The sequence below is a fragment of the Motacilla alba genome, chromosome 2, assembly GCF_015832195.1.
Source record: "Motacilla alba alba isolate MOTALB_02 chromosome 2, Motacilla_alba_V1.0_pri, whole genome shotgun sequence".
In the NCBI taxonomy this organism is placed as follows: domain Eukaryota; kingdom Metazoa; phylum Chordata; class Aves; order Passeriformes; family Motacillidae; genus Motacilla; species Motacilla alba.
In genome coordinates, this window is record NC_052017.1 from 52,973,224 (window position 1) to 52,998,036 (window position 24,813).

The 24,813-nt window shown below is 36.6% G+C and overlaps 1 protein-coding gene across 15 annotated transcripts in view; it reads right to left on the minus strand.

The window, feature by feature from the left end:
• SUGCT (succinyl-CoA:glutarate-CoA transferase) overlaps positions 1–24,813 on the minus strand; it is a 319,512-nt gene that overhangs the window by 51,477 nt on the left and 243,222 nt on the right. For 11 of the 15 annotated variants that reach the window (XM_038127213.1, XM_038127210.1, XM_038127201.1 and 8 more), the window contains one exon: positions 663–726. The exons of 2 other annotated variants lie outside the window; for them this stretch is intronic. In XM_038127213.1, coding sequence (XP_037983141.1) covers positions 663–726 — 64 coding nt within the window. Of the gene's footprint in view, positions 1–658; positions 727–5,876; positions 6,795–24,813 lie in introns of those variants that run through there. 2 more of the 15 variants (XR_005255717.1, XM_038127208.1) reach the window with 2 other exon arrangements.

Consider the following 24,813-nt stretch of genomic DNA (forward strand, 5'->3'; position numbering starts at 1 on the left):
ATCAGATAGGGATCAATTATCAAAACCAAGCCAACTGCAAGATTTTCATAATGGCTGTGGTTGAACCTAACTCCATTACATAACTAAGTCTAATGGAAGGAAAGCTACACCAGTCCATTTAGAGCTGTAGAGAGGAGAGACTAGTTCATTACTTTTGTATATACTTCTGGATTCTTTGGAAGTTCAAAATAGCTATTTAAGACTTCATTATGGCAGAGCTTCATTAAGTCTTCAGTAAAAATTTCCCTCCTCTTTTATCTTCTTTTTTTTTTTTTTTTTTCTTTTAAACAGAAATGTCCCTAAAAGAAGCCTGGGTAAGTTACAAAATCAAACTAAATCAAAAACAGACTCACGTATTCACGTAGATTATTTAGCAGTAACATTTCTAGCAGTGGGAATTTGCAAATATTATCAAATTGATATTCATGTTATGACAACTGACCGATGAAAACCAGAAGCTATTCTAGCACATGTTTTAACCCATTTTTCTGCTACTGGAATGACTATTCCATCAATGGAATGACTATCCAACAAACGTCAGCCTGGTTAAAATTTTATTCATTTGAGTGAAATGTGAAGATGTGTCATGTCCTCAGCTGAGTTCCAGAACCACTCAAATGTCATGTAGCATTTAATTCAGCAAAAAGGATTAAACATCTAACCTGGAACAGCTATCTTCCCAGCTGTTGGATGATTCATTTCCATCACAAGTCCATTGTGCAGTACCTAGGAAAACAAAACAAAACAAAACAAAACAAAACAAAACATGTATGTAGTATAAAATACAATCAGTTCCTGAACTCAAGAGGAAAAAAATAGATAAACATCATCATGTTCTTTCACAGAATCTCTGAAAATACAAGGAGCTACAACACAAGTAGTCTGCTTAATGTGAAGGAAAAAAGCTTTGATGTTTGACACTACTTTTTATTCATGCAGCTAAATAAATGCTTCACTAAGACTGCACATGTCTAACATATCTTTAAGCTCTTAGAGTCATCATCAAACAAACTGAGCTGCAAGCATGTTACACTTTCAACCACCAACAGACAGCTGGTACCAACACAGAATGACTATTAAAACCTCCACACCCTTTCATATTAGCCTTCAATATGTAATAAAGGCCTACACATAAACTATGTTCTCTTGTTTGTTTTTGCACTGTTAGTTTTGAGCTTGTGATGGATCATACTGTGAAATGCTGTGTTAATAGCTTGTACAAACATTTTGGAAAGACTAAATAATTTTGATGTTTTTTCTGTTCTTTTGAGTGGGTATGCCATGCTTCGGGCCCTGTGTATATCTATATGGGATGATTATTCATCCCAGTTTTCAGATCCTTGTTATTAACTTCAGCCAGAAAACAATGTGTGATACCAAAATTGCCAAGTAACAGAGAAAAATATATTTATAATAGCAAAGTCACTGCTCTTGTTTATATAGTTCTGCACCAAAAGCCAGTAAACAATATTTATAATTTCTTTGCGTATTATTCTTCCATCCTTGCAATACTGTTACCTTAATCATATAATCAGAATTATTTTTAAGAAATAGATAGGCACCCACTAGACAATTATTTTCCTACCCAATGTAACAAGTCTAGAATGTCTTGCCAAATGTATCAGCCATAGAAAATGAAACATGGGAAAAGCCTTTTAAGTGATAATCCACCTATTCACCTTGTACCATGAACAACACAGCAACCTTGACTATTAATGACAAGTCTTGGTCTAATTAATCTTTAAAATTTCAAGTTAATAAGATGAGAATTTTCTTATGTAGTCTGCACCTTGTTCTGCATTTTTATTACTTGAAATTTTTCTCCTGATACATAATCTGTCTGTCTATTAAACATCTTTAGTCTTGTCTTTTCCCCAAATGAACACAGAAAACCAATCACTATCATCTTTATAACATTCTTTTATGTACTGGAAGATTGTAATCACATCCTTCCTCAGTCTGTTCTTTTCTAGACTAAACAAAACTAATTCCTTTAACCATTCTTTACAGGTCAAATTTTGTGAACCCTTTATCTGTGTAGAATAGCGCGCTTAAAAATTCCCACTCCTGAACAGGTGGTGTCAAAAGGTCAGGTCAGCTTTCTCTTAGCTTGTGGGATGAACCTATTTAGCTGACATTTAGAAATCCAGATATTTCCAATAATAGATGCTGGTGGAACAATGTCTCTTCACTGGTCTAATTGCTTGGCAGTATACCAAATCATTAGTTCTATTTCTATTTCAAAAGGTTAAAGGCAGTTTTGGTAGACATTCAAGTGAGACATCCAGAATTATTATTCCAAATAACAGAATTGGAGAATATAATTGCTTTTTTTAATTCGTATTTAGAATCTTTCCAGTAATGCCCTTAATCAAACAGTATTGAAAGTTTAGCCTCCTTTCTCCACAACTCATTTACATGAGCTTGCTTTATGCATTTAATTGATTATTTAGGACCTGAATGCAAGAAAACACACTCATTTGAACTTGAAATCCACAGCACACTGAGGTGAATAAGGTGTTCTTTAGATGGCAAGTTAAAGCATGTACCTAAAAGTGGCTCCACTTATTTAAAGAAAAGCATACAAATTGTCTAGCAGCTACTCAGGGCTCCACAAAAATCATGTTTTTCTCTCTTCTGAATCTCTAAATTCTTCTTCTCGTAAGACAGACCTAAATTCCTTTTAAAATACTTATTTTGTTAGACTCAAATTCCAGATCCTTTTTCTTTACAGAATGAACTACAAAACCCCTGAATTATCTTTGAGGATCACCACTACTTCTTTTAAAATAATTGCTTAAGATGCAGTCAAGCTTCCTTATTATTTTCATTATTAGTACAGTGTTGAATTTTCCTCTCAGATATATTTTTTACTCAAAAACACTGAAATTTCTAATAATCTTCTTTTCTACAGTAGTCAAGCCTATATTGATATACTCAGTTCCAACTTTTCTTTTGAAGAAAACAATCACCAAGAAATGACTGGTCAAGAACTGTGGATATTTTTTCCTACATCAGCAGCGCTGTTTAAAATAACTGTGTAATTTCCCACTCCATTCATTGCACTATTAGGACTCTCAAAAACAAATTGAAAAAAAAGCTTCATCAACTTCTCATGTGCATTCTTAAAAAACATGAAGGATTACTGCCTTCTAGCCTTGGGAGAATGCAACGTTCACATCCTTTACCATCAAGGACAAGGAAAACCAGAGGAAAAAGTTAAGAGACACAACTCAATGGCTTTCTCCTCCATTGTCTTGTAGAGCTGAAATGGTCATGATATTTCTGATTTGGTAGAGCCCTCTACTGTTTCTGTATTCACCTGAGCTCATAATAAGGAACTGATGAACCAAGAGAATCATGTAAAAGATGATGATCTTAGATGATCAATCAATAGATCAAATTTTAATTTTTTTTTTTCCATATGGGTTATTTTGCAGGGTAGGAATACTATATGGTCTATTACCATATGAGATTTTCTCAATCAAATAACGTTTGGGAGGCATTTTACAGTGAGATCACCGTAAAGAAATCAGAAGCAGAGTCTTCAGTCTTTCAGTAAAAATCTTTTAATATGTACCAGGAACAGCGTGGCCAGCAGCACTACGGAAATTATTCTTCCCCTGTACTCAGTATGGTGAGGCCATACCTTGAGTTCTGCACCCAGTTCTGGGCTCCTCAATTTAGGAAGGACATTCAGGTACTGGAATGAGTATAGAAAAGGGCAACAAGGGTGATAAAGTATCTGGAGCATAAGCCCTGTGAGGAGTAGCTGAGGGAGCTGGGGTTGTCAAACCTGGAGATAAGACCTATAACTACTTGAAATAGGCTGCAGTCAGGTGAGGGTTGGCATCTTCTCCCAGACAGCCAGTGACAGGAGAAGAGGGCAGTCTCAGGCTGCTCCAGGAGAGATTTAGGCTGGACATTAGGATATATTTCTTCAAAGAAAGGGTGATCAGATATTGACATCGGCTGCCCAGGGAGGTGGTGGAGCCACTGCCCCTGGAGGTGTTTAAGGAAAGACTGACTCTGATATCGTTCACATGACGGTCTTCAGACTTAGTATCTCAGAGGTCTTTTTCAACCTAATTGATTGATTCTGTAACACCATTTTATTTTATTCCAAATACAGACATCACTTCTGGTGACGCGTGTGACTAACCACCCTAGACAACACAGTTTCTCTTAAAACTGCCAGCAAAGTTTCAAGTCTACCTATTTCAATTCTACCTAAGGTAAGCTTGCAAATCCCTATCAAAGGAGATACTGGAATCAGAAACATATGAAACCTTGCAGCTCCCACCTCCCTCCCTGCCTGATTCAAATTTTAAAAGTTCAATTTAATGTGGAACTATGCACTCAAAATATGCATTTGTACCTCAAAATATGCATTTGTACAGGTACTACACTTTAACAGATTCATCTAGAGTTTAGTGAAAAGGATTTTAAGGCCCGCAAAGGAAATTATGCAACCAATATCTTCGTATTTCTGTAGCCACAAGATAGCTGGCTGTTGGTAAATGAAATGACCACTCGTGCCTCAAAACCACAAAAAAGTATAGTAGTTTTCCCTGTACATGCTGAACATAGAGCAATGGCCATAATCACCCCCTGAAAAAGTAACAGCACATGTTATGAAGAAAATGCCATATTGGAATTGCATCCCACATACTGAAAGTACCCCTTTCCAAATAAAAATATGTCAAGTCATTTGAAATTTGGAAAGGATATTAAATATATCCCCATCTGATGCCTGGTTCTGCTTGATCTTGTATTCCTAGAATGCTGTTGCACAACAGAATGGTTTGCATGTCAGCATGTTTCCCCTCCACTTTTTTTCCAAAGCAGAAATCCCAATATATTCAAGTTCTGTCGCAAAGTTTGTCCTTCGTCACTAATAACTTTACTATTCTTCTTTCCAAACACAGTTTCTAATATGCAAGGGTCATTTAGAGAAGGTATTAGCTCTCTACTTTATATATCTAAGTATTGTATTAATGAATCACATCTATCTCCACTTTATCTATCTCTCATATTTGAAGTTTTTTACCATTTCATGAGACAGAACATAATTTAAAGAAAGGTTGCTTTCTTAAAAAATTTTTGAATTAATAAAATCTGGCTTTGTTGTTTCTGATTGCCTATTAATTTACCTCTTTTCTCCCATTACCTTATTTTGACACAGTGAACACTGTATGTTATAGTCTCTAAGGTCCCTAGCACCATGTCTGTGTTACTATATGAATACACACAGGAAAAATCACAGCTCATTGGAATGTCCCTATTCTCTACTGCTGCTTTCTTCTAGGCCAGTGTCTTACAGACTGTCACCTTCACCAAACTTGTTGGGTTTTTTGTACATGTGGGGTGATGGCTTTGACAACATAATTATGTCACAGCTTTATAGCTATTTGCTACTATATGCTATAGGCAAAATTACTTTTTATTGACATCCCTGGGGATGGCATTTTGAGGCCTGATGCATACATCTTTGTCCTGATCCATGTCACATTATTCAAATACTTCATGCTTTTCTGCCGCATCTCTTGTTCTACTACAGAACATCACATCTAGACTCCCTCTTGTTTATCACAATTTAATTTCCTTACTTTTTTATCTTTTGTCTGAAGAATTTTTATATCCTCTAGCCTAACAGTGGTTCTACAAATTAGCTATTGTCTCTTCAATATTGAATTTAGGTTTTATAGTAGCTGTGACTTTAATCAAAACTGATGCATTCTGATACAGGACTCAAGAGCTTCTTACCTGCATTCTGCTATGTCACTAATACCAAGAACTTCCATTTGCATATTCTAGAACTAAACATTCCAAAAGGCAATCACTGAGAGTGATGAAAAATTACTTCCCTTACACTCTATCCCAATGTGACCTTTGCCCAGCTGAAGGCAGTTGAATTCACCCATTATTACTACATTAGGCTTAGAGGATTCTTTTATCTCCTCCAACATTTTGGACTCAATATCCGTTTCCTGAGTAGAAGGCTCAACAGTATAGCCCTAATACAGCTCCCCCAGCTCTATGACCTAATCTGTCCATCCTGTTCAGTTTATAGCAGCTATTACACTTTCCTATTGATTTTTGTCATTCCAATGTTCTTCAGTAATGGCTACTATGTCAAGATCCTTCCTCTTCACCAAGAATTTCAAGTCACCTTTTTTATTCTTATTCAGCTCATGTTGGTATAGACATATGTATAGGTTTTGTATACATTTGGGGAAGCAGAGTTGGCCAGATCATTTTTTATTTAACTCTAAAATTTGACACTGTATTACCTTTCCAGAATTTCTTCTCTTTCCATTTTCCTGCATGTTTGACTCTTGTCCTGCACAATTTTTGTATGACTGACATCACTAACTGATGTTTTTAAATTATGTGAGCCCTCATATATCAGCTTTTTCTCAACTCCTGCATGAGACTCATTTATTTCCTGCACCAGCAATCTATTCTTACTACTGTTCTAGACAAGTCCTTACACTGAGGTTCTTCTCTGCAAAGCTCTGTGTAAGTATCCCAATGGAGATGCTATTTGTCATCCATTACCTGAAATATCAAAAATCTGAAATTATTAAACCTGCACATCAGACTAAAATGTTCCGTTCAGAAGGGAGCATAAATTTGGTGAAATTGGATAAATTTCCAGGATTATTTTAGTGGTTCGTAACACTGGAACAGAATATACCCACCACAGTGACGTCTTCTCAGGACCCTATTAAAATCTGTTCTTCACAGACTCACCTTCTTTCCACCCGGTGAGTCTTGTCAGCAAACTGTTTCTGGGGCCAATATAAATAGACAATTACCATTTTTAGTAGTTCAGTTTCCTAAATCATCTTTCAAATTCACAATCAAAGTAAGATATGATCCTGGTACTGAGAATAGTTCTCATATTAATGTTTTGCTTCCCCTAGTACCTCCTTCTACAAAATTAAAAATTAAAAAGTCCTTAGTGCTAAATCAGCCACACTATAATGCACAAAAGAGACATTAAACAATCCAAAAACTTTAAACAATGGAAACCTATTCTGACAGAGCAGAAACACCTTTGCCACTATCTAATCATCAACACATATTTATTTTTGAGAAAAAATTACTAAATTCAATTTATACCTCACAGTCTAAGTAAATATGAGACAGCTGCTAAATAAGTCTATATAAATCTCCTATGTTTTCATCAGATATATTGAAAAGTAATGAGAGTAAAATAAGGTACTTTTATTCTAATAGTAGACTATATTACAGTAAAGAATCAGGTTTTTAACTCTTGTGGAGAAGGAAGGAAGTATTTCCAAGGGGTTTATTAGCATGTGATATGTTTAATATCTGTAACGAATAGCAAGGAGATTAAGAGAATAAAGGTTTATAACTTGGGCCAAAATACACAAAAATGCATGAATACAAGTCGGTATTTAATTGCATAAATTCTCTGATTTTCAAGGCTGCAGACCTGACCCTGACTTCAAGGGCCTGTCCAGGTGCTTAAAAATCAGGTTCCTTCCCTCAGATCATCAAGAACAGTTCCCTGACAACTTCTTGCACCATCAGTCTGGAGACGTGGCAGAGGAAACAATCTGTCCTTATTTGTAAAATATACATATATTTTTCAGATGTTCTTTTTCCCTGAGAACTGATGTGATTGTAAAACCATACTTTTGGTGGGTTTGAATGTGTAAATTCACAGAAATATTTTAACAGAGATGGTTGGCTGTACTGCTATTTGGATATAAGACCTGGCTCATGCTGGTAGGAAGACAGAGTGTGGCTCAATTCAAAGATTTGGCTCTGCGATCAAAGAGTCTGTCTTAAGCTGCAGCATAGCTTTCCTAACACTGATAACTCCACTCTGATCACCTGGTGCTACAGAAACAGATTGATTTTATTATTGCAACAATCTGAAATACTGACTGCTTTTTTCCTCATTTCAATCAGAATTGCCAGTAATTTTCTACTAGCAATGGTGCTAAAAATTACTGCTTTTGATAATATTTTTTCTACTTTGGATTATTACAAATACTATATTCAGCCTTTAAATGTTATGTTTGTAGTTTCTTTTAAGAAAAAGCATGGAAAAACCTAATTACAATTAATTTTTAAAGATGCAAATGAATGTAAAAATTAAGAAGAGTATCCCGAATTGTACATAGATTATATAATTTTGGTGTCCAGAATGGCACATGAAAGGCTTTATTTTATTTCATTGTGATCTGCCTCTTATATCAAACAACAACAAAATAAGTTTCCAGATGTTTTCTTTTGTGGAAATTGACTTGTTAACAAAATGCAAGAGTATTTCCTAACTTATTACACTGATAATAAGCTAGGACTGCCACACCTTCAAGCACTGTATGCCATAAGTGGGAGACTGGTGGGGTAAAAATACCATGAACCTTCCCACTGCCATTGTTTTCATAACAACTCTGTAGATGTTTGTCACTTTCATCAGGGATCATATACAGACCTGCCTATGGACCTGGAGATGATGAAGAGAAAATTCTGATAGGGTTTTGGATAACTGAGATTTTTCAGAAGTCACTTTTTGCCATGTGGTATTGAAATAAGTCACATGAAGATGCAACTCTAGATTGAAAAATGACTGAGGTATTTGTCCACCATGTAAGGGAATTGCTATTTCAAAATGTACAAGCCTCAAAAATTCACAAATTTAATATCAGGCTAATAGTGACCATACGAACCATTAAACAACAGCATTGCAACATCATGCTAAAATATCACTTGATTTCTGATGGTCCTTGGAAGTCTCACATGTTTCGCCAAATACAATGTACATAATCAGTATATATTTTCTGACCTTGCATGCCACACTGAGTTCCCAAGAGCATTCTTTTAAGTACTTCATCCATCTTTCACCGGCCATGTAAGTGTTATGGTTTATTTATACATCATTGTTTCATTAGTGCTGGTCTGTCAGCTCAGAGTATACTTAACCTTTCCCAGGACTGCAAAATGTGCTCATCCTCAGAGGAATGCCGCTTAACACTGGCACCTGCTTAGTATTGTAAAGGACATCCAGATGAGACCATCTCCCTGCACACCCTCAGTCTACTGCAGTAAGAGATTCACCACACCTCCCATAAGTGGTTTATTCCTGCATAATCTTGCACTGGCTTTCATAGCCCTTTAGAAAATGAGCTGTGACTGAGGTTTAAAACACAGCATTTTAAATTAAGTCAAAGGAATTCTGTATAGCAAAATGTGCAGACAACCCTGGTAAACTGTATAGATGCTGTTGCGTGTTGCTAGATGTCCTGGGCAGTCAAAGGAACTTTCATCAACAGAAACTCTGGCACATAGAGACTTTTCCTGATTTATACTCTGCCTTGTTAACATTAGCTTTTGTAACAAACCCACTTAAGATAGAGAACTCCTAACCATCCTACACCACAGAACTGGGATTCAAGAATGCTAGGTGCAAGACGTATATGGAGACGGTGAAGAGTAAGTTCCCACTTTGTATCAGCATCTTCAACTCCCTTCCAGCAGTTCAGTACTTAACTACTGCCATCCACTTTTCCATCATTAGTGTTTAGTTATTAATTTTATTACCCAACCATAAAATTTCTCTTCAAGTTGCAGTAAAACAAAAAGAAAGTAAAGCCAGGAAGGCACTCAGGGCTGTGAGTGTTTACACAAAAGAGGTGATTTCTTTCAGAAACAATCATCACTAAAAAAAAAAACAAAGCATGGTTTTGAAAACACTACATTTCACAGTTATTTGATCATTGATGTGCATTTGATGCTCTCTAAGAATTTAATGTAAAAAGAAATTGGTATGTGAATACTATATATGCAACTGTGAGGAAAAATACAACACTAGGTTTTAAATATGATGCTTCTAATGAACTTTGCTATACATGTTGCTAGAGAAGATGAGAGACCAAGATGAGAATAGAAAAAGGAAAATACAAAGGATAGATTTTTCCACTTTAAAATCTTACACATATTTTTACAAACACAGACACCAAATAGTTCACCAGGGTGTCTTAGGAATAGGTTTTTATCCCATACTCATTTTTGGTTTTGTTCTTGTTTTGGATCTGGGATGGTCACTGCCCACCCCCAACCCTGGCTCTGGGAGTTTTGTGATGGGAAGAGCCAGCTGGAGATTTCTTGTGAGAACTCGGGGGGCGAGGGGCAGTTGCTTCCTTCCAGTGAGGTGAGTCCTCTCCACGGCCACGCGGTGGGACCTCTATGACAACAGATACTTGATGCCGTGTGGATTTTTTCCCGTTTATGTTCTTTTCCTTTGCCGCTATGACTGGAGCTTACTGGCTAGCTTCTCTGCTGCCTGGGAGACCAGATCCAGCGCTGCTGCGCTGGGACCTGTGAGCACCTCATTGACCACCAGCAACTGCCCCCTCTGCACAGCCCAAGCCCGGGATCAGCCATTGCTGGTGAGCTACCCACGGGAGCAATTCCATGCTCAGCCCTGCTTCTGCTTTAGGGCTTCTTGCTACACTGTAACCCAACAACCAGCCACCCTGAAGCTTTTGGCGGGGCCCAGAGTTTTCTGCCACACTTTGTCAAATCGGGTGTGCCCACCTCTGCCATTCCAGTTTGCTGCTTCCGAGGTTTCCCACTGCAGTCCGTTCAGTTTGCTGAGAGGCATTGAGACTGGCTTCCCCCTGTAAGTCTGCAAAGGAAAGCTCCTTCTCTCTTTCTCTCTTCAGCTCCCCCGCCATTACCACTTGGCGGGCTAGCTGGGCTTGCACCGCATCGCTCCCTGCAGCTGTGGGGGACTCATCGCACCAGCCCTGCCCGGCCAGGAGCCACCGACGCCCCTGCCGGCTGTGACTGTAACTGCACCAAAGGGGAAAGTGCCGGCACCCGAGAGAAAGCTGTTACCGGGTTTCTGGTTCTGTTTGTTCTTGCTGCCGTTGTCATTGGTTTTTTTGCCTTGTTATCCATATACATACTAGTAAAGAACTGTTAATCCTTGTCCCATATCTTTGCCTGAAAGCCCCTCAATTTCAAAGTTATAGTAATTCAGAGGAGAGAGGGTCATAGTTTCCATTCCAAGGGAAATTCCTGCCTTCCTTTGCTGACACCTGTCTTTCACACCAAGGTAGTGGGTAAATTAATATCTTCAAACTTTGGAAGTTATATTCACCTTTGTCTCTTCAGCTTTGTGTTAAGGATTTCTTCTCTACCTCAGCAGTGACACCTGTTGCATAACAGTACTTAAGGCAATACTAGGATGTGATGGCAATAAAGTGTCACTGACAGTAATGATGGAAGAGCATTTTTCGTAAACGTGCAAATGTAAGCAGATGAGCAATGTTATTGGAAAAGCATTTTTTACATTCTTAACCATTTCAGAGCCTGCACAATACCATCAATTACAACACTTCACTGTATGTGAGTTTAGTTGAAGCAGATTACACAACCAAAAGAACTTCCTCATGTGCAACCGGAAGAACTCTCTCATTCTGAAAATTCGCTTTGTATAAAACCTTTATTCTATTGAATTCTATTAAAGGAGATAATTAAAATAACAGGCAATCAAACTATAAAAATGAAGAGAGGAGTGACATCTAATAAAATGAAATAAAAATATTTTAATAAAAAGAATTGTCTTCAGCTTGTAGCTGATTTGTGAGAGTAGCTCCAACCTTAGTTCAATTTAATTATAATACAAAAGCTTCAAAATTTCATTTTTTGACTCTTCTGATTAAAATGCTACTACCTTACCATTCAGTATGTATTTCCTACAAATGGAAAATTTATTTAATAAACTCCAGTCCTGCAAAAGGACTCTTCTTCCAGAACTACTATTGGACACTAAATGTCTTCAAAACCATACTATTCCATGCACATCACAAGAAGTTTGAGTAGATAATACCACTTGAGTATCAAAGCAAGTATCTTCTATACTTTCCAGGGGAAAAAATGTTGATTAAATAATTCTGTTGCAAAAAAATTAAATACAATTTTGCTGGTAAATGAAGCCATTCCATTACTAGCATCATGTGAGATATTCTGAAGTTACTGTCATTTTTCCAGTTGATCCCCTACTATTCAAGAAAACTGTTGGGAAAGATTAACCTTTAAAAACACTTAGTGTTTCAGATCAAAACAGAAAGTACTGTAATGCTTGATATGTTAAGCTAGTTTGAAAACAGTATTGAACAACAAATCAAGTGTTACATAACTCATATATTTTAAGAGAAAATCCCAGGACACTTTTAAAAAAGGAAGGCATTATTTCTTTGTATCTCATTTATATGTATATAAATGTTACATACAGTGGAGTGCATAAAACTAGAGGTTCTTTTTGTGGTAATTAATTGCTCCAAACACCTGTTTGCTCAGGTATTTAATTAGTCTGAAGTTTTTTTTCCCCACTACTCTGCTTATCTGATGTCAACCAAATGCAGAGCTTGAAAGAGATACTTAAAAGGCAGGTGATATAAGGCTTTTTTTTCCTTAACTGAGGCACATGCATGTTGACATAAAAATAATAACCGATGTAGGATACAAGTCCCAAACCTAGAAGAATCTGAGTAACTCTCAGAAGTGTTTCTTTAATATTGTGAGTTCCAATTTTGCAGTATTTGGGTTTTATGACAACCAGAAAGCAGCAAACAAAGAATGTGGATCAGAAGTCACAAAAATTTACTTACAATAAAGGTAAGATCAAAGGAGGTGACTACTTCTGTGCTAAATAAGAGCCATACAACCAGTAAGGATAGGATAGGATAGGATAGGATAGGATAGGATAGGATAGAATAGAATAGAATAGAATAGAATAGAATAGAATAGAATAGAATAGAATAGAATAGAATAGAATAGAATAGAATAGAATAGAATAGAATAGCTGGAAGAGACCTACAATGACCATCATGTCCCACTGCCTGAGCATTTCAGGGTTGACCAAAGTTAAAGCATGGTTTTAGAGGCCCTGTCCAAATGCCTTTTCAGCACTGACATAGGCTGGGCATGATCAGAGGGAGGCGTCAACCACCTCTCCAAGAAGCTATTCCAGGTTTTGGCCACCCTCCGGATCATGAAATGTTTCTTCGTATCAAGCCCAAATCTCCCCTAATGGATGCAACTTTGAGCCATTCCCCACATCCTGGCACTGAGAGACTGAGAAGAGCTTAGCACTTCCCTCTCCCTTTCCTTAGGAAGCTGTAGGGAGCAGTGAAGTCACCCCTCAGCTTCCTCCTCTCCAAACCAGACAAGCCCAGTGCTCTCAGCAGCTCATCAAAGGACATTGCTAGCAGCATCCGTGCCCTTCTCTTGATGTATTAAAGTCACCTAAGAAATATTTAAACATTTTAAAATATTATTAAAATATTTCAGCAGTAGTAACAGTAATTGGAGATAAGGAACAACAAGTTAGGGAGAAGCACTGGTATGTGAAACCACAACATTTAAATAGGAAAAAACTATTTTAATTTTCTGCTGCTAAGATCTACCTGTCTTTTTAGATGGACAGAAATATTAAGGCTAAAACTAAGTACAAACATAGAAAATGCGCTAACAACCTTGTCTTTTCACAGTACAGAAGGATTTTTCAGTGATGTGATCCACCTCTAGCAGCTGGGTTCTGAGATCATGTAAAAGCCCAATATCATAGCATTTCACTTGAGGACCCAATCATGTCAGAGACCTACTGTAAGTTCATTCCCATAAAACTTGTAGTATGATTTCTTCATAAAAATATATAAACTGGATTTCCTTAGACAGACTTTTCTTTTTTCTATGGAAAATAATCTGTATACCTGGAAACATTTTCTCCCTCATTCAAAACCACCATTTAGTTTAGATTAACAGAAGAAAAAAATTATTTTGATATAATCCTTTACTTCAATTGTACATATGAAGAAATATTCTTTTGGAAAAACTAAAAGTTCTGGGCTTTTTTCCATGTATTCCTTAGTCTCCTGAATACAGCTGCCAGTATTCAACAGAAAGCCAGTTTTTGGAAGATGATTATTCTTGACCTGACTCAGCCCATCCTCCAATTACAGAAACCCAGAAATTACCAAAACACAGTTGCCACCTAAAATTAATTGACAGTTACTACTGATATGGACTGCAATGGAATATGTAACATGGTGAATTAGCAAAGATAGTCAAAGGAAGGATTTCTCATTAAAAAATGAACTCATATTGTGGGATTTCTTCTCTGCCATGCATCTATAGGATGATTTTGGAAATGAACCATATGACCCATATTCACTTCACTTACCATTAAACACTTGTCTGAGGATTGCTAGATGATAAACACATTTCCCTCATACAGGCAACAGAGAAAGACACATCCAGAGGGTGATTATGGCTCTGATAATTGACTACAATTATCATTACTATAATTATGACATTACTCTGCTAATGATGGAGTGATCTTACAATTAGACTGTAACTACCTCAAAAATCTTACATAAATGCTTGGTTTAGTACTGAGATGTATCCACGACTGTGTTTATCAATTCCACATCTGCAAAATGTGAAAGATAATATTTCCACAGTTTTTCAGAAGAATAAAAGGCACATGGGACACTGAAAGATACAGAAAGGATACTGTGTTGGGCTGGTTTCAGTTCACTGGACATTAGTCATCTGCCTTCTGATTTACAGCAGCAGAGGTGAGACAGGCTGCCAAAATGAATTTTCACTATATTATAAAATCCTCAGTGTTTCTGGGATTCACTGGCATTGCTTCTATGTATCCATTGACACAGATGTTCCTTATCAGTTGTTTCCTTTTTTATTTATAATAGAATATTCACAGGCTTAGAGTCAATATTCTGTGGGTTGAAGGAAAAAGCAGTAACGCGTTCAGAAAACGTGCCCTGAATAAATGGTAAGTGTCTAATGTGTTAAAGGGCAGTTCAGATGTGTGCACAATCCAGTTTTCCCCTTCAGCACTGACAAATGCTCAGTCTTCAGTCAAGCTCTACTTATAGGCAGTTGACAGCTGGGACCTGCCTGCATTCTCCCTTAATCCATCAACACATACTGGAAGCGAAAAGAGATACTCCATCTCCAGAAAAAAATCTGAAGTTTTTCAAGTAGGCCTCATGGAGATATAGCTTACTTATTTGTCTTGCATAAACACATCATTCAAGAAGACATCGAAGAAAACAGAGCTGTCATAAATCTGATGACTGCTTTTTTGTTGGTATTATTATTGCTCAGCTATTCAAGGTGATGAAGACTTGGTGAACTACATGAAGCTAAATCATGCTAAGCTAGAACCACTCTCAAATTTAAGAAACAAGGTACCAACACAAAAAATTATTTAGAAATGTTCCATGTATATAACTGACACTCAAATGTAGCTTCAAGATATTCATCTTATATTTACCTTTTGTTTGATTACTGAATTGTAGGTGTTTAATTTTGATTGCAGTCTTTTAAGGAAAAAAAAAGTAAATGAGTTAGAATCCAGCCTGCTTTCTCTGAGTTAGTTCCACAATGTGAACCGAGCCATAGTAAATGGAGATTTGCTTTACAGACCTAAAATGTTTATTTCCTACTGTAAGTGGGAATAATTTTACAAGAAGATATATGTTACTGGTGATCTTTACAAGGAGCTATGTAACATTACCTGTGGTTGTTTCTGGATTAGCTAACAAGAAAACAGATTCTGCTTCTACTGATGCAAACAAGAGTCACAGCAAAACCCAAAATATGTTGGTAGACTGTTCAGTCAGGTTTTGCATTTTAGCCTGTTAATGACAATGCTCTCAGGCACATGGTGTGACTGAGTTGTGTGCAGAGCCAGGACTTGGAATTCAATGATCCTTGTGGGTCCCTTCCGACTCAAGATATTCTATGATTCTAACTAAGCTGGCACTCTCTGAGGGACAGAACAAGGATCTAGAAGAAGGGCAGACATCCCCATGACTTCTGATTATGCTTCTGCCTGCTGATAGTTTTATGTGCTAACGTGATACGGTCATGAAGAAAGTCTGTGGTTGTTCAGGAAATGTTTTCCTCTTAGAGGAGAAGTGTCTAAATAATAAATCAGGGGGAAAATAATCTGAAATTATTTGACTAATAAGCAATGAATACATTATTTTTAAATGTATTGACATTCAAATATTCTATAAGAAAAAGCCCAAAATCAAGTCTTCTTGCCCAAGATCAATTGCAATAAAATAAATATTTATAAAATCACCGTGCTTTGCCTATTTGCTTCGCTCCCGAAGTTAATGTCACCGTGGAGAAGGAAAGTCCTAATTTTGGAAACTTCTGAATAGACTATGTATATACATGCTTTTTAACACTTTCCATTGCCATACACACATGACAATTTGACTGCAATTCAACTTCTTTAGGAAGGACAGTACTTGTGCTAATGTGGCCTAATTAATAAGAACCAGAAATGACTTTGTTATCTCGATTCCATCAATACTTGCAAGGTTTTCTAAAGCACTGAGGAGAGATTTGAATGGAGGGACTAGGAAAGAAGTAAAAAATGAAGCAGGCACATGGTTTTCATTTGGGGTGGAGGGAGACTGTTATGAAATTTACTTGACTGCTGCAGGCAATATTGGAGGGTTAAATGGAAACTGGCCGAACCTTAGCTTCCAGTTTATAAAGAGCATTCACTCTATAAAGTTTCCTTATAACACCTTTTTACATAATGAGCTTTAACTAAATACTGTCAGCACAGAAAGTGGTTCATATGGTTTAGGATGTGTCTTACTTAAGGAATTCAGAAGATTTTCCTTTCAAAGGCAGAGAAGAGTTTTAAAGGATGGCTTCACTTTTGAAGTGGTAGAAAATGTTGTACCTATCCCATTTCTCATGTTTTCAACTACAGGCTTGAAAAAAATCTATGGCAGGACGTTGATCTTGCCATCTGCAATTATCTTTCACCTGATTATTCCTATGCTATTTTCCATAACTCTCAGCTACTTGAGAAAGTGTGAATTTTCCTGATAGCTTTACAATTGCTATGAAAAACAGGAAGGACAAAATACATAAATTTATGCCATTTATATTTCATTTTCTTAGTTTTGAAGATTTTCTTTTACTTCTGTTCTGGGCTCAGAAAAAAAATTATCAATAATGGTAATTTCTGACATCTGCTTTACTTATCAAGGTGGCCGCCCCTCCTTTTCTTCCTGCTTTCTTGACCTTCAAGAACTTCCAGCAGCCTCAATCCAGCAAAAGTACTAGTTATGAGGAAAAGAACACAAGAATCATCAGGCCTTATCTGCCCTGCAAAAATCAAGTAGTCATTTGAACTTTTCAAAGGATTTTCCTTGTAAGCACTATTCAAATGAAATACTTTATAAAGTTTTGGAAATAACGTCATTTGATTGAGAAATATATTAACATGTTTAGAAAGGCAAGGAAAGGCTATATAAATGTAAAATACGGACAAATGTATATTTTGATTTGTATTTAGTCAATACATATGTCATAATGCAGCAGAAGTTACAACTCTATTTGGATAAAGGAGTTGCCCAATGCAAACAGGTGATAAGTGAAGATGGCACCAGCCAAAGAACATGATACTGACACATGTATTAATCTGTTTATTTGTAATTTTGCAGCCAGAATTATCCCCTTGACGTCCATACACAATGAACAAATTTTTTTTGGCAGACTAACTCAAAGGGGAAAGAATCAATTTCACAAGTGTAATATAAAATGTGGTATTTATACTGTTTTCCGGTTGTAATCAGCACTGTCTGATGTGCAAGTAATTTGCTGAATGCCAAAGACATTCATGTCTGGCTAACAGTTGTTGGCTGATTTTGCTGAAAGCTGTGTGTCAGAACAGGAATCTGTTTGTGGTAAAATGGTTCGTGCAGGAAGGTAGGCAGCTTGCTTCCACATACTGCGCTAATGATGCCTCTTCACAGCAACCACATTTTCCATTTTGGAGCCTTGCTCTAAGTCATCTTGAAGTCTCCACTGAGAGAGCATAGGGGAAAGAGAGTATATCCTCTCCTCAAAGCCTCAGTTCCCAAATTCATTTATTTACCAAAATGAAAACAAGATGAATATAGCTCTATCAGCTAAATTATTTTATCATTTTAAGCAAACTAATAGCCATACTTTTTCTTTCCCGAAGATCTCAATACTCTTTGCACTAGATAAACAAGCCTCAGATGGTGTTAAGTATTACCTTTTCCAAATATTCTATTGGCTTACGAAGAGACAGTGAAAGGAAGGGATATGAAACAGAAGAATGTGCTGCCATGTGTGCTGCTTTACAGAAACCCTGAGAGAGAGTTATAGCACTATAGCACTAGCTGAATCACAGCTCCTCCTGGCAGCCCTTTAAATGAGGTGGGGGTCAGCATGCAGGATGGAAAAACTCAGCAAAGATGAGCCTGACCACTTCGCAGCTCAACTCCACCAACTGCTGAAATTGAAAGAGAAGTACCAACAACAAACCCACTAATGATTTTGTCTATCCCTTCCCCTTGGCCAACCTGGACCAGTGAAAAAGGGAACACTAATATAATCATCCTGGAAGGTGAGCTGCTTTATGCCCTTCAAGAATGTTCCTGGAACACAGTGCAATGTAGTCCTCAACTCCATGCCAGAGGCCACCCAGGAACTACATGGCACAAGCTGGGAACAATCCCAGGTTTCCCAATAGAGACCTAACTCTTGATCATAAGACTATACTTTCTTTTTCCTCAAGCCTTTATTTTATTTTCAGTAATGTAATAGATTCTAATCCCCTCATAACCCCATTAAAGTTCTGCATGCCAGTCCCTTGCCCATCATCAGCAGACCGCCCTGCAGGCCTGAAACCACTTCCGATGGCAATTTTTCAAGCCACGCTAATCAAAATGAAATATCTTTCAATTAATTATCCCTCTACAACCTGCATTCCAATCCCACTCCATAATTGTCAATTACTTGCCCATTCTTCCTCACAAAGCCTGGAGTAAATTGGATAATTTTAGCATTTGTTTTATTTTGACTGTTCCTAAATTTAACGTGGGAAACTCTTTGCACCCACTCCCCCTTCCTGTTTTGGTAAAACAAGTTAGTTAGAACTGATGTCTCCATAATTAAATTTTCAACAACACATCAGGAAGGGCTTTGCCTCAGCTCTTTATTGATCTCATTATTACAAAAAGCATGTGGTTATATCTGGCACTTTACACTTTTCTTGTGACTTTAGGAGGTACGAAACAACATATTCAAAATATAATATTTAATATAAAAAATGCATATTAAGACTTCTGCTCCAATTTCTTCCAGACCAACATGTTGCAAAGTATTTCCCGGTTCATATTAAACACACATGAGAACATTTGCACTTATGGTTAGGAATCAGTTCTTGACCTTCTAAACTTGTATTGTTCCCTGATGGACGCTCTGGTTCCAATTCCCTAAAAGGCCATGACCTGGTATGTACCCAAGGTCAATTAAAATGAAGTCCTTAAAGCTTTTTCATATGAATTCTAACATGTTTTCTAAGAATTAGAGTCTCAGACTTAAACCTTTGCTATATAAGATTTTTCCAATATGAGTTTCTGATTGCTCTGAGCAGCTAAGTGTGCTGTATTTTCTATCATTATTTCCCTGCACAAAGCAGCCCTTATGGCTTATCACCTTCCTCTTCATCACTGTCTCTTGGAATCAGAAGAATGAGAGGAAGTAAAGTCTGGTCAGCCATCAAGGTCATTCTCCTACTTAGGCCCACCTATTTCTTACAGAGCTGTTCATGCTGAAGTTTTCCAGTCTAATTTGAATCTCCTGTGGTTTCACTTGCAGGGTAATGATTGATATTCAGCAGATCTTCTCTTGCTCTTTGGTCTACATTCTCCCTTTAAACCCCTTCTTCATCATCCATGACTCGACCATGTCCCATCTCACTTAGGCTGCTAGTTCCCAATGAGTCATTGCTGTACTGTGTAACATCCCTATTCACGCAACTCAAGATGACAGAGCAGGAGAAAGTAAGACAAAGAAAAGACACAAGAGGAAAATTATTAAACATAAAACACCAATAAGGCACTAGAGAGCTCCTAGCTGGGTGACTTCAGATGATATCAAGGAGGAGAAAACCCCTGCACCAACAATCAGAACTCAGATTTCAGACCAGAATTAGCAAACACAGCCAAGAGGGGACTGCCAGAACTGGCATACATAAATAACCTAGTTGGGATTAATCACCAAATGGGGATTAAAAAGAAAAATAGTCAGAGGACTGTGGCAATGGGTTGTGAGTCTTGAACAAAGGCAACTCGGGACAAGTGCTGCAGAAGAAGGGTATATAAGGTAGAGCTAACAGAGAGAGGAAGCAATAGCTCAGGTAATTAATGTCTAATAGCAGGACTGTGGCATGATAAAAAATTTTCAGTGAGCACACACGTGAAACAGTCAGCTATGTAAAGCTTAACTGGCAATACTATCAATCCCATTTGACAAATCAGGAGACTGGAACAAAAGAGATTTCTATTCTTCTAGTGAGATTAAAAGGCAGAAACACTGCCTTTGATTATTATGTGCTCTTAGAATAACAATGTAGAACATGGAATGGTAATTATTACATGCTGCAAGAATTGGAAGGAGAGGCAATATCTTTTATTAGCTTAACTGATACAGCTGGAACACAAAATCTCAGAAGCACACAAGCCTTTTTGTAGTATTTTTTAATTACTAGCTCTATTTAATTGGTTTATGAATATTTTAGTAGAAAGTTATTTCTAGTGTTACTACTATTATTTTTAAAATGCCATGCAACTTGATAAAAGTGTTATTTGACTTATCCTCTTTGTAGATTTTAGTTCACATTGTAGCTAAATCTTAAGTCACTGGCCTGACATAGTTTTAAACTAACTTTTCTAGTTCTGTATGGATTTTTCAGCTCACTTAAAATTTCCAAAATACAGCTTTTGACTTAAGCTTATCCTGGGCTAACTAATCATCCAGAAAAGCAGCCAGAAGAGCTTTTCACAGAGTGAAATTAAGAGAATAAAGAAGATAAGAAGGAACACGCTGTATTTATCAGTGTAAATACTATCTTTTACTTGTAGTGCACTAAGGTATCAAGGATTTATTAAACTAGTGATTTTAATAAGCTAGTTCCTTGAATACTAGGATTTATGAGATTCCTTTTTTAATCTGTAAATTAATAACATGGGAGTAATGATAATATTATTGTGTTATCATACTGCAAGTTTGTTGCAAGTCAGGCAGGCAATAACACTCCTGATATTCAGGAATGTCTGTACATACTCAGCTGGCATGCAGGTGTTCAGCTAATAAAACAGAAATAGAAATTTGACAGTTAGGCAGAAAGTTACCAGGTGTTTCTAAGATATAATTAGGAGAACAAAGGAGAGAGATGGACTGCTATCAGTAAAAAGAAACACCCATCATCTTTGCTTGCCTGGTATTTTGAAAGTTTACATGGTAAGAATTCCTCCTTAACATTTAAAAACCAAAAGACTGCATTTGCGCCATATTGTATACAATTTTAGGGGAAAAATGTAGAAGACACATATAAAACATATAAAAATAAGACTAAAACTGCAGCACTATAAGACAAGTAATTTTAAAAATAGGCAATTAAGATGGGGAAAAGTTAATGGCTCAGTTTGAAATGTGCTGAGTAATGAAGACCAGTTACTTCAAATATTCAGCCATGGTAACCACAAGAACAGTAGTGATTAACACAAATTTTCTTGGTAAATTGGAAATAAAAGTTTAATAAAACACAGGGTTGAAATCTGCTCTAACATCCCCTCACACAGCACTAGAATAACTCATTTGACATCCCTGAAAAAAATGTACAGCTATACATTCGTAAGTCCCAAAATTTTGCTCCAAGTACAATTTGCAAGAACATACAGTTTTTATGCAGTAGCTTTATCAAGAAGCTCTTTAAAGTTTATAACTATGGTCCCCCCAAGCAAGTCTGTTGTTTCAATAACCCTGCCTTTATCAGTCCCATCAAAGCTGCTGTCCAGCATGAGTTGCTAGGAGCTATAATGAAGTGATGCTGCTGTGGATTTCCTTATAGCTCAAGATTTTCCACTACTAGGCAGGTGACTGCAATTTCCATCACATCAGGACAATTACTTTTAAGAACGGAAGGAACCTTCAACCTCCCTCCTTTTCCTCTACCCCTCCCAGCTGAGGCTGCATATCACAATCCACAAACTAACAGAGAATACTTTGCTTGTGATAACCAGTACTACAGGAAATTGAACTGCAAGACAGAAAAGTATTTTTTAAAGGAAATTCTCTTTGTAAACCAAAGGCTGGGAAACAGATCATGGAAAATACTGTGGATAAGCTTTTTGAATTTACCTTTTGAACAGATGATGCTATGGGTCCCTGTAAAACAGGTTTTCAGAAACAATCCTTAGAGCGCACACAAAAAATCAGGGTTTTATTTTAATACCGGAAAAGGTTGAAGGACATATTTTAATTTGTGCACAATTGCTAATCTCCAGAACACCACAAGGTTTCATTCTTATGACAAATCTTAAGCATACAGAAGATTCCTATTTTATATTGCCAACTCCCTAAGCAAAAAGTTGAAACTGCAAATCCACAACTGAAATAATTTCCTTCATGAAACAGAAAATGAAGTTGAGCCATAAAGGCATAGAACACCAAATTTGTGCAAGGCACAAAAGTGTTCAGACTATCAGATGTAACTATTGTCATAGCTCCTTTTTTCTTTGACTTTTTGAACCACAGCATGACTTTAAAGATTATAATGATGGCTATCCAATAGTAAGAAGATACATGGTGTCATTCATCTGCTCTGTTCTCATATTTGCTCTAAAGAAAAGGAATTACAACCATTTACATTAGTGTAAGTGATACCCAAAGAGCAATGCAGCATTGCAAGATATGAAAATTACTGCATTGTAATATTGCAAAAGTATATACAGCTGTATATACAACTGTTGTCATTACCTGACTCTATATCATTTATTTATACTGTATTTTCTTTAAAGGTTAAATACAACACCTAAATTGCAGAGCACAGTAACCTGGCAAAAAAAAAAAATGATAATATCTTCAAAATCTGTCTACATCAATGATTTTTTTTCTGGAAGTCAACCTACACCACAGTTATCTGACACTAGGTTATCACTGAAGCAGTGATAGAATCGTTCCTACCTCAGCTGATGACAGCATGTATCTCCACACATCCTACAGAATTACTTGCATATTAAATTACTCTTACACTGCAGACTTACATAGAATAGTAAGAGGAGCTATCCCACTTTGAACAGCAAAGAGGAGCTGCTAAGTTTAAGCTAAAATGTGATCTAAGGCCAAAGTGAAGGAGCAGAAAGCATCTACCTCATATCTGGCAAAAGTACTGGTCTCCAATTAATTACCAATGATGTCAATGAAGTTCAGAAAAACAGGCCATACTAAGAAACTGTAAGCTGTCACAGTACAGTAAGCTGTCACAACAGAGAAGCTAGGTTCCTGAGAAGAATGTTGTCCTTGAGATGGGCTTTATTCCTTCTGGAAGCAAGTCTCACTGAAAAAGTTTGTCTCATTTATTTGGCTGCTGCAACATGTTGTATGCAAACAGGGCCCTTTTACCAAGTACTCACTGCATCTTAGACTTTAAATTATTTACTTTGAAGAATGGCTAAGTACACAGGGCTTAAAAGAAAATATTAACTCTTTCCCTTTGATGTACAATCGGAATACTGGTAGACATTATTAGAAAATACTATTTTCAATAGTTAACGGCTATGTTTGAGTGATTCTTTGCAATAATTTAGTTCAGTGGGGGTTTTTTGCTATTAAAAGTTACTGGAGAATATTTTCAAATATTACTTAGACAACTGAGATATCCAAAATAAGGTGTCATAAAGGGGAGCATATTCCAGAAGGCAGTTCTTTAGCATTTTCTTAATATTTTTAACAAGAGTAAGATACTTAATCATACTTTCATTTCTTTCTTTTTCCAAAGCATTATTTTTATTTATTGAGAGTGTTAATTCCTTTAAATTTATGATACAACTTAGCAGGATGAAATTATAGAGGAAAAACATAAACATAAATAAGACTCACAGCATATAGTTCTGAAGTAACCAAGTTCAGCCATTTTTAAAGGGAAAAACATTAAACAAATACCATCATCTAAAATGATGGTCTTCAACACTATTTTTAGGACAGACAAGGTTTGTTTTTCTAGATGTTAAACAAAAATCCTCAACAGCAACTCAGGGTATCTTCTTGCCAATTATTGAATCAATCCTGATTCAATACCGGTTAAACTGTATAACTGTATAAACTGTTTAACCGGTTACCCGGTTAAACTGTAACCTCAAAAAATTACACTTTTAAAACTGCAAAATTCTGGACTCTGAAATTCAACAGTGAAATCTCCACTGACTTCACTAAAGTCAGTTTTTCACCTTCATTTTTACTTAATACTATGTGCTGCATTTCTATAGGCTTGTACTTCTGATACTGAGACCTAGTTTTTTTAATCACTTGTAATTAATCACTTGTATTAATCCAGCAGTTTAGAACAAAAGATTACTACATCTTTGACTGAAATTCTCCTTCCTGTTTTACATCTAGTTTTCATGATTGTGTAGTTAGGGAATGCTTGAGCTATTCAGGAGCTTTTGCTGCTAAACAGAGCGTATCAGCTTCTCTGACATTAAAAAGGAATAAAAGCTTTCTTCTTTATGTGGCAACTCTGGTTAATCCATTATGAATCTACTTTAAAAATTACTTGAATCCTTTTTTCCTGGAAAGTGATCAATCAGACTGTGACAGATTTTAAAGCCAACATTTGCCTAGAGGCTGAAATAAAAAGTAATAGGCAGAACGGTTCTGTCTGCACCA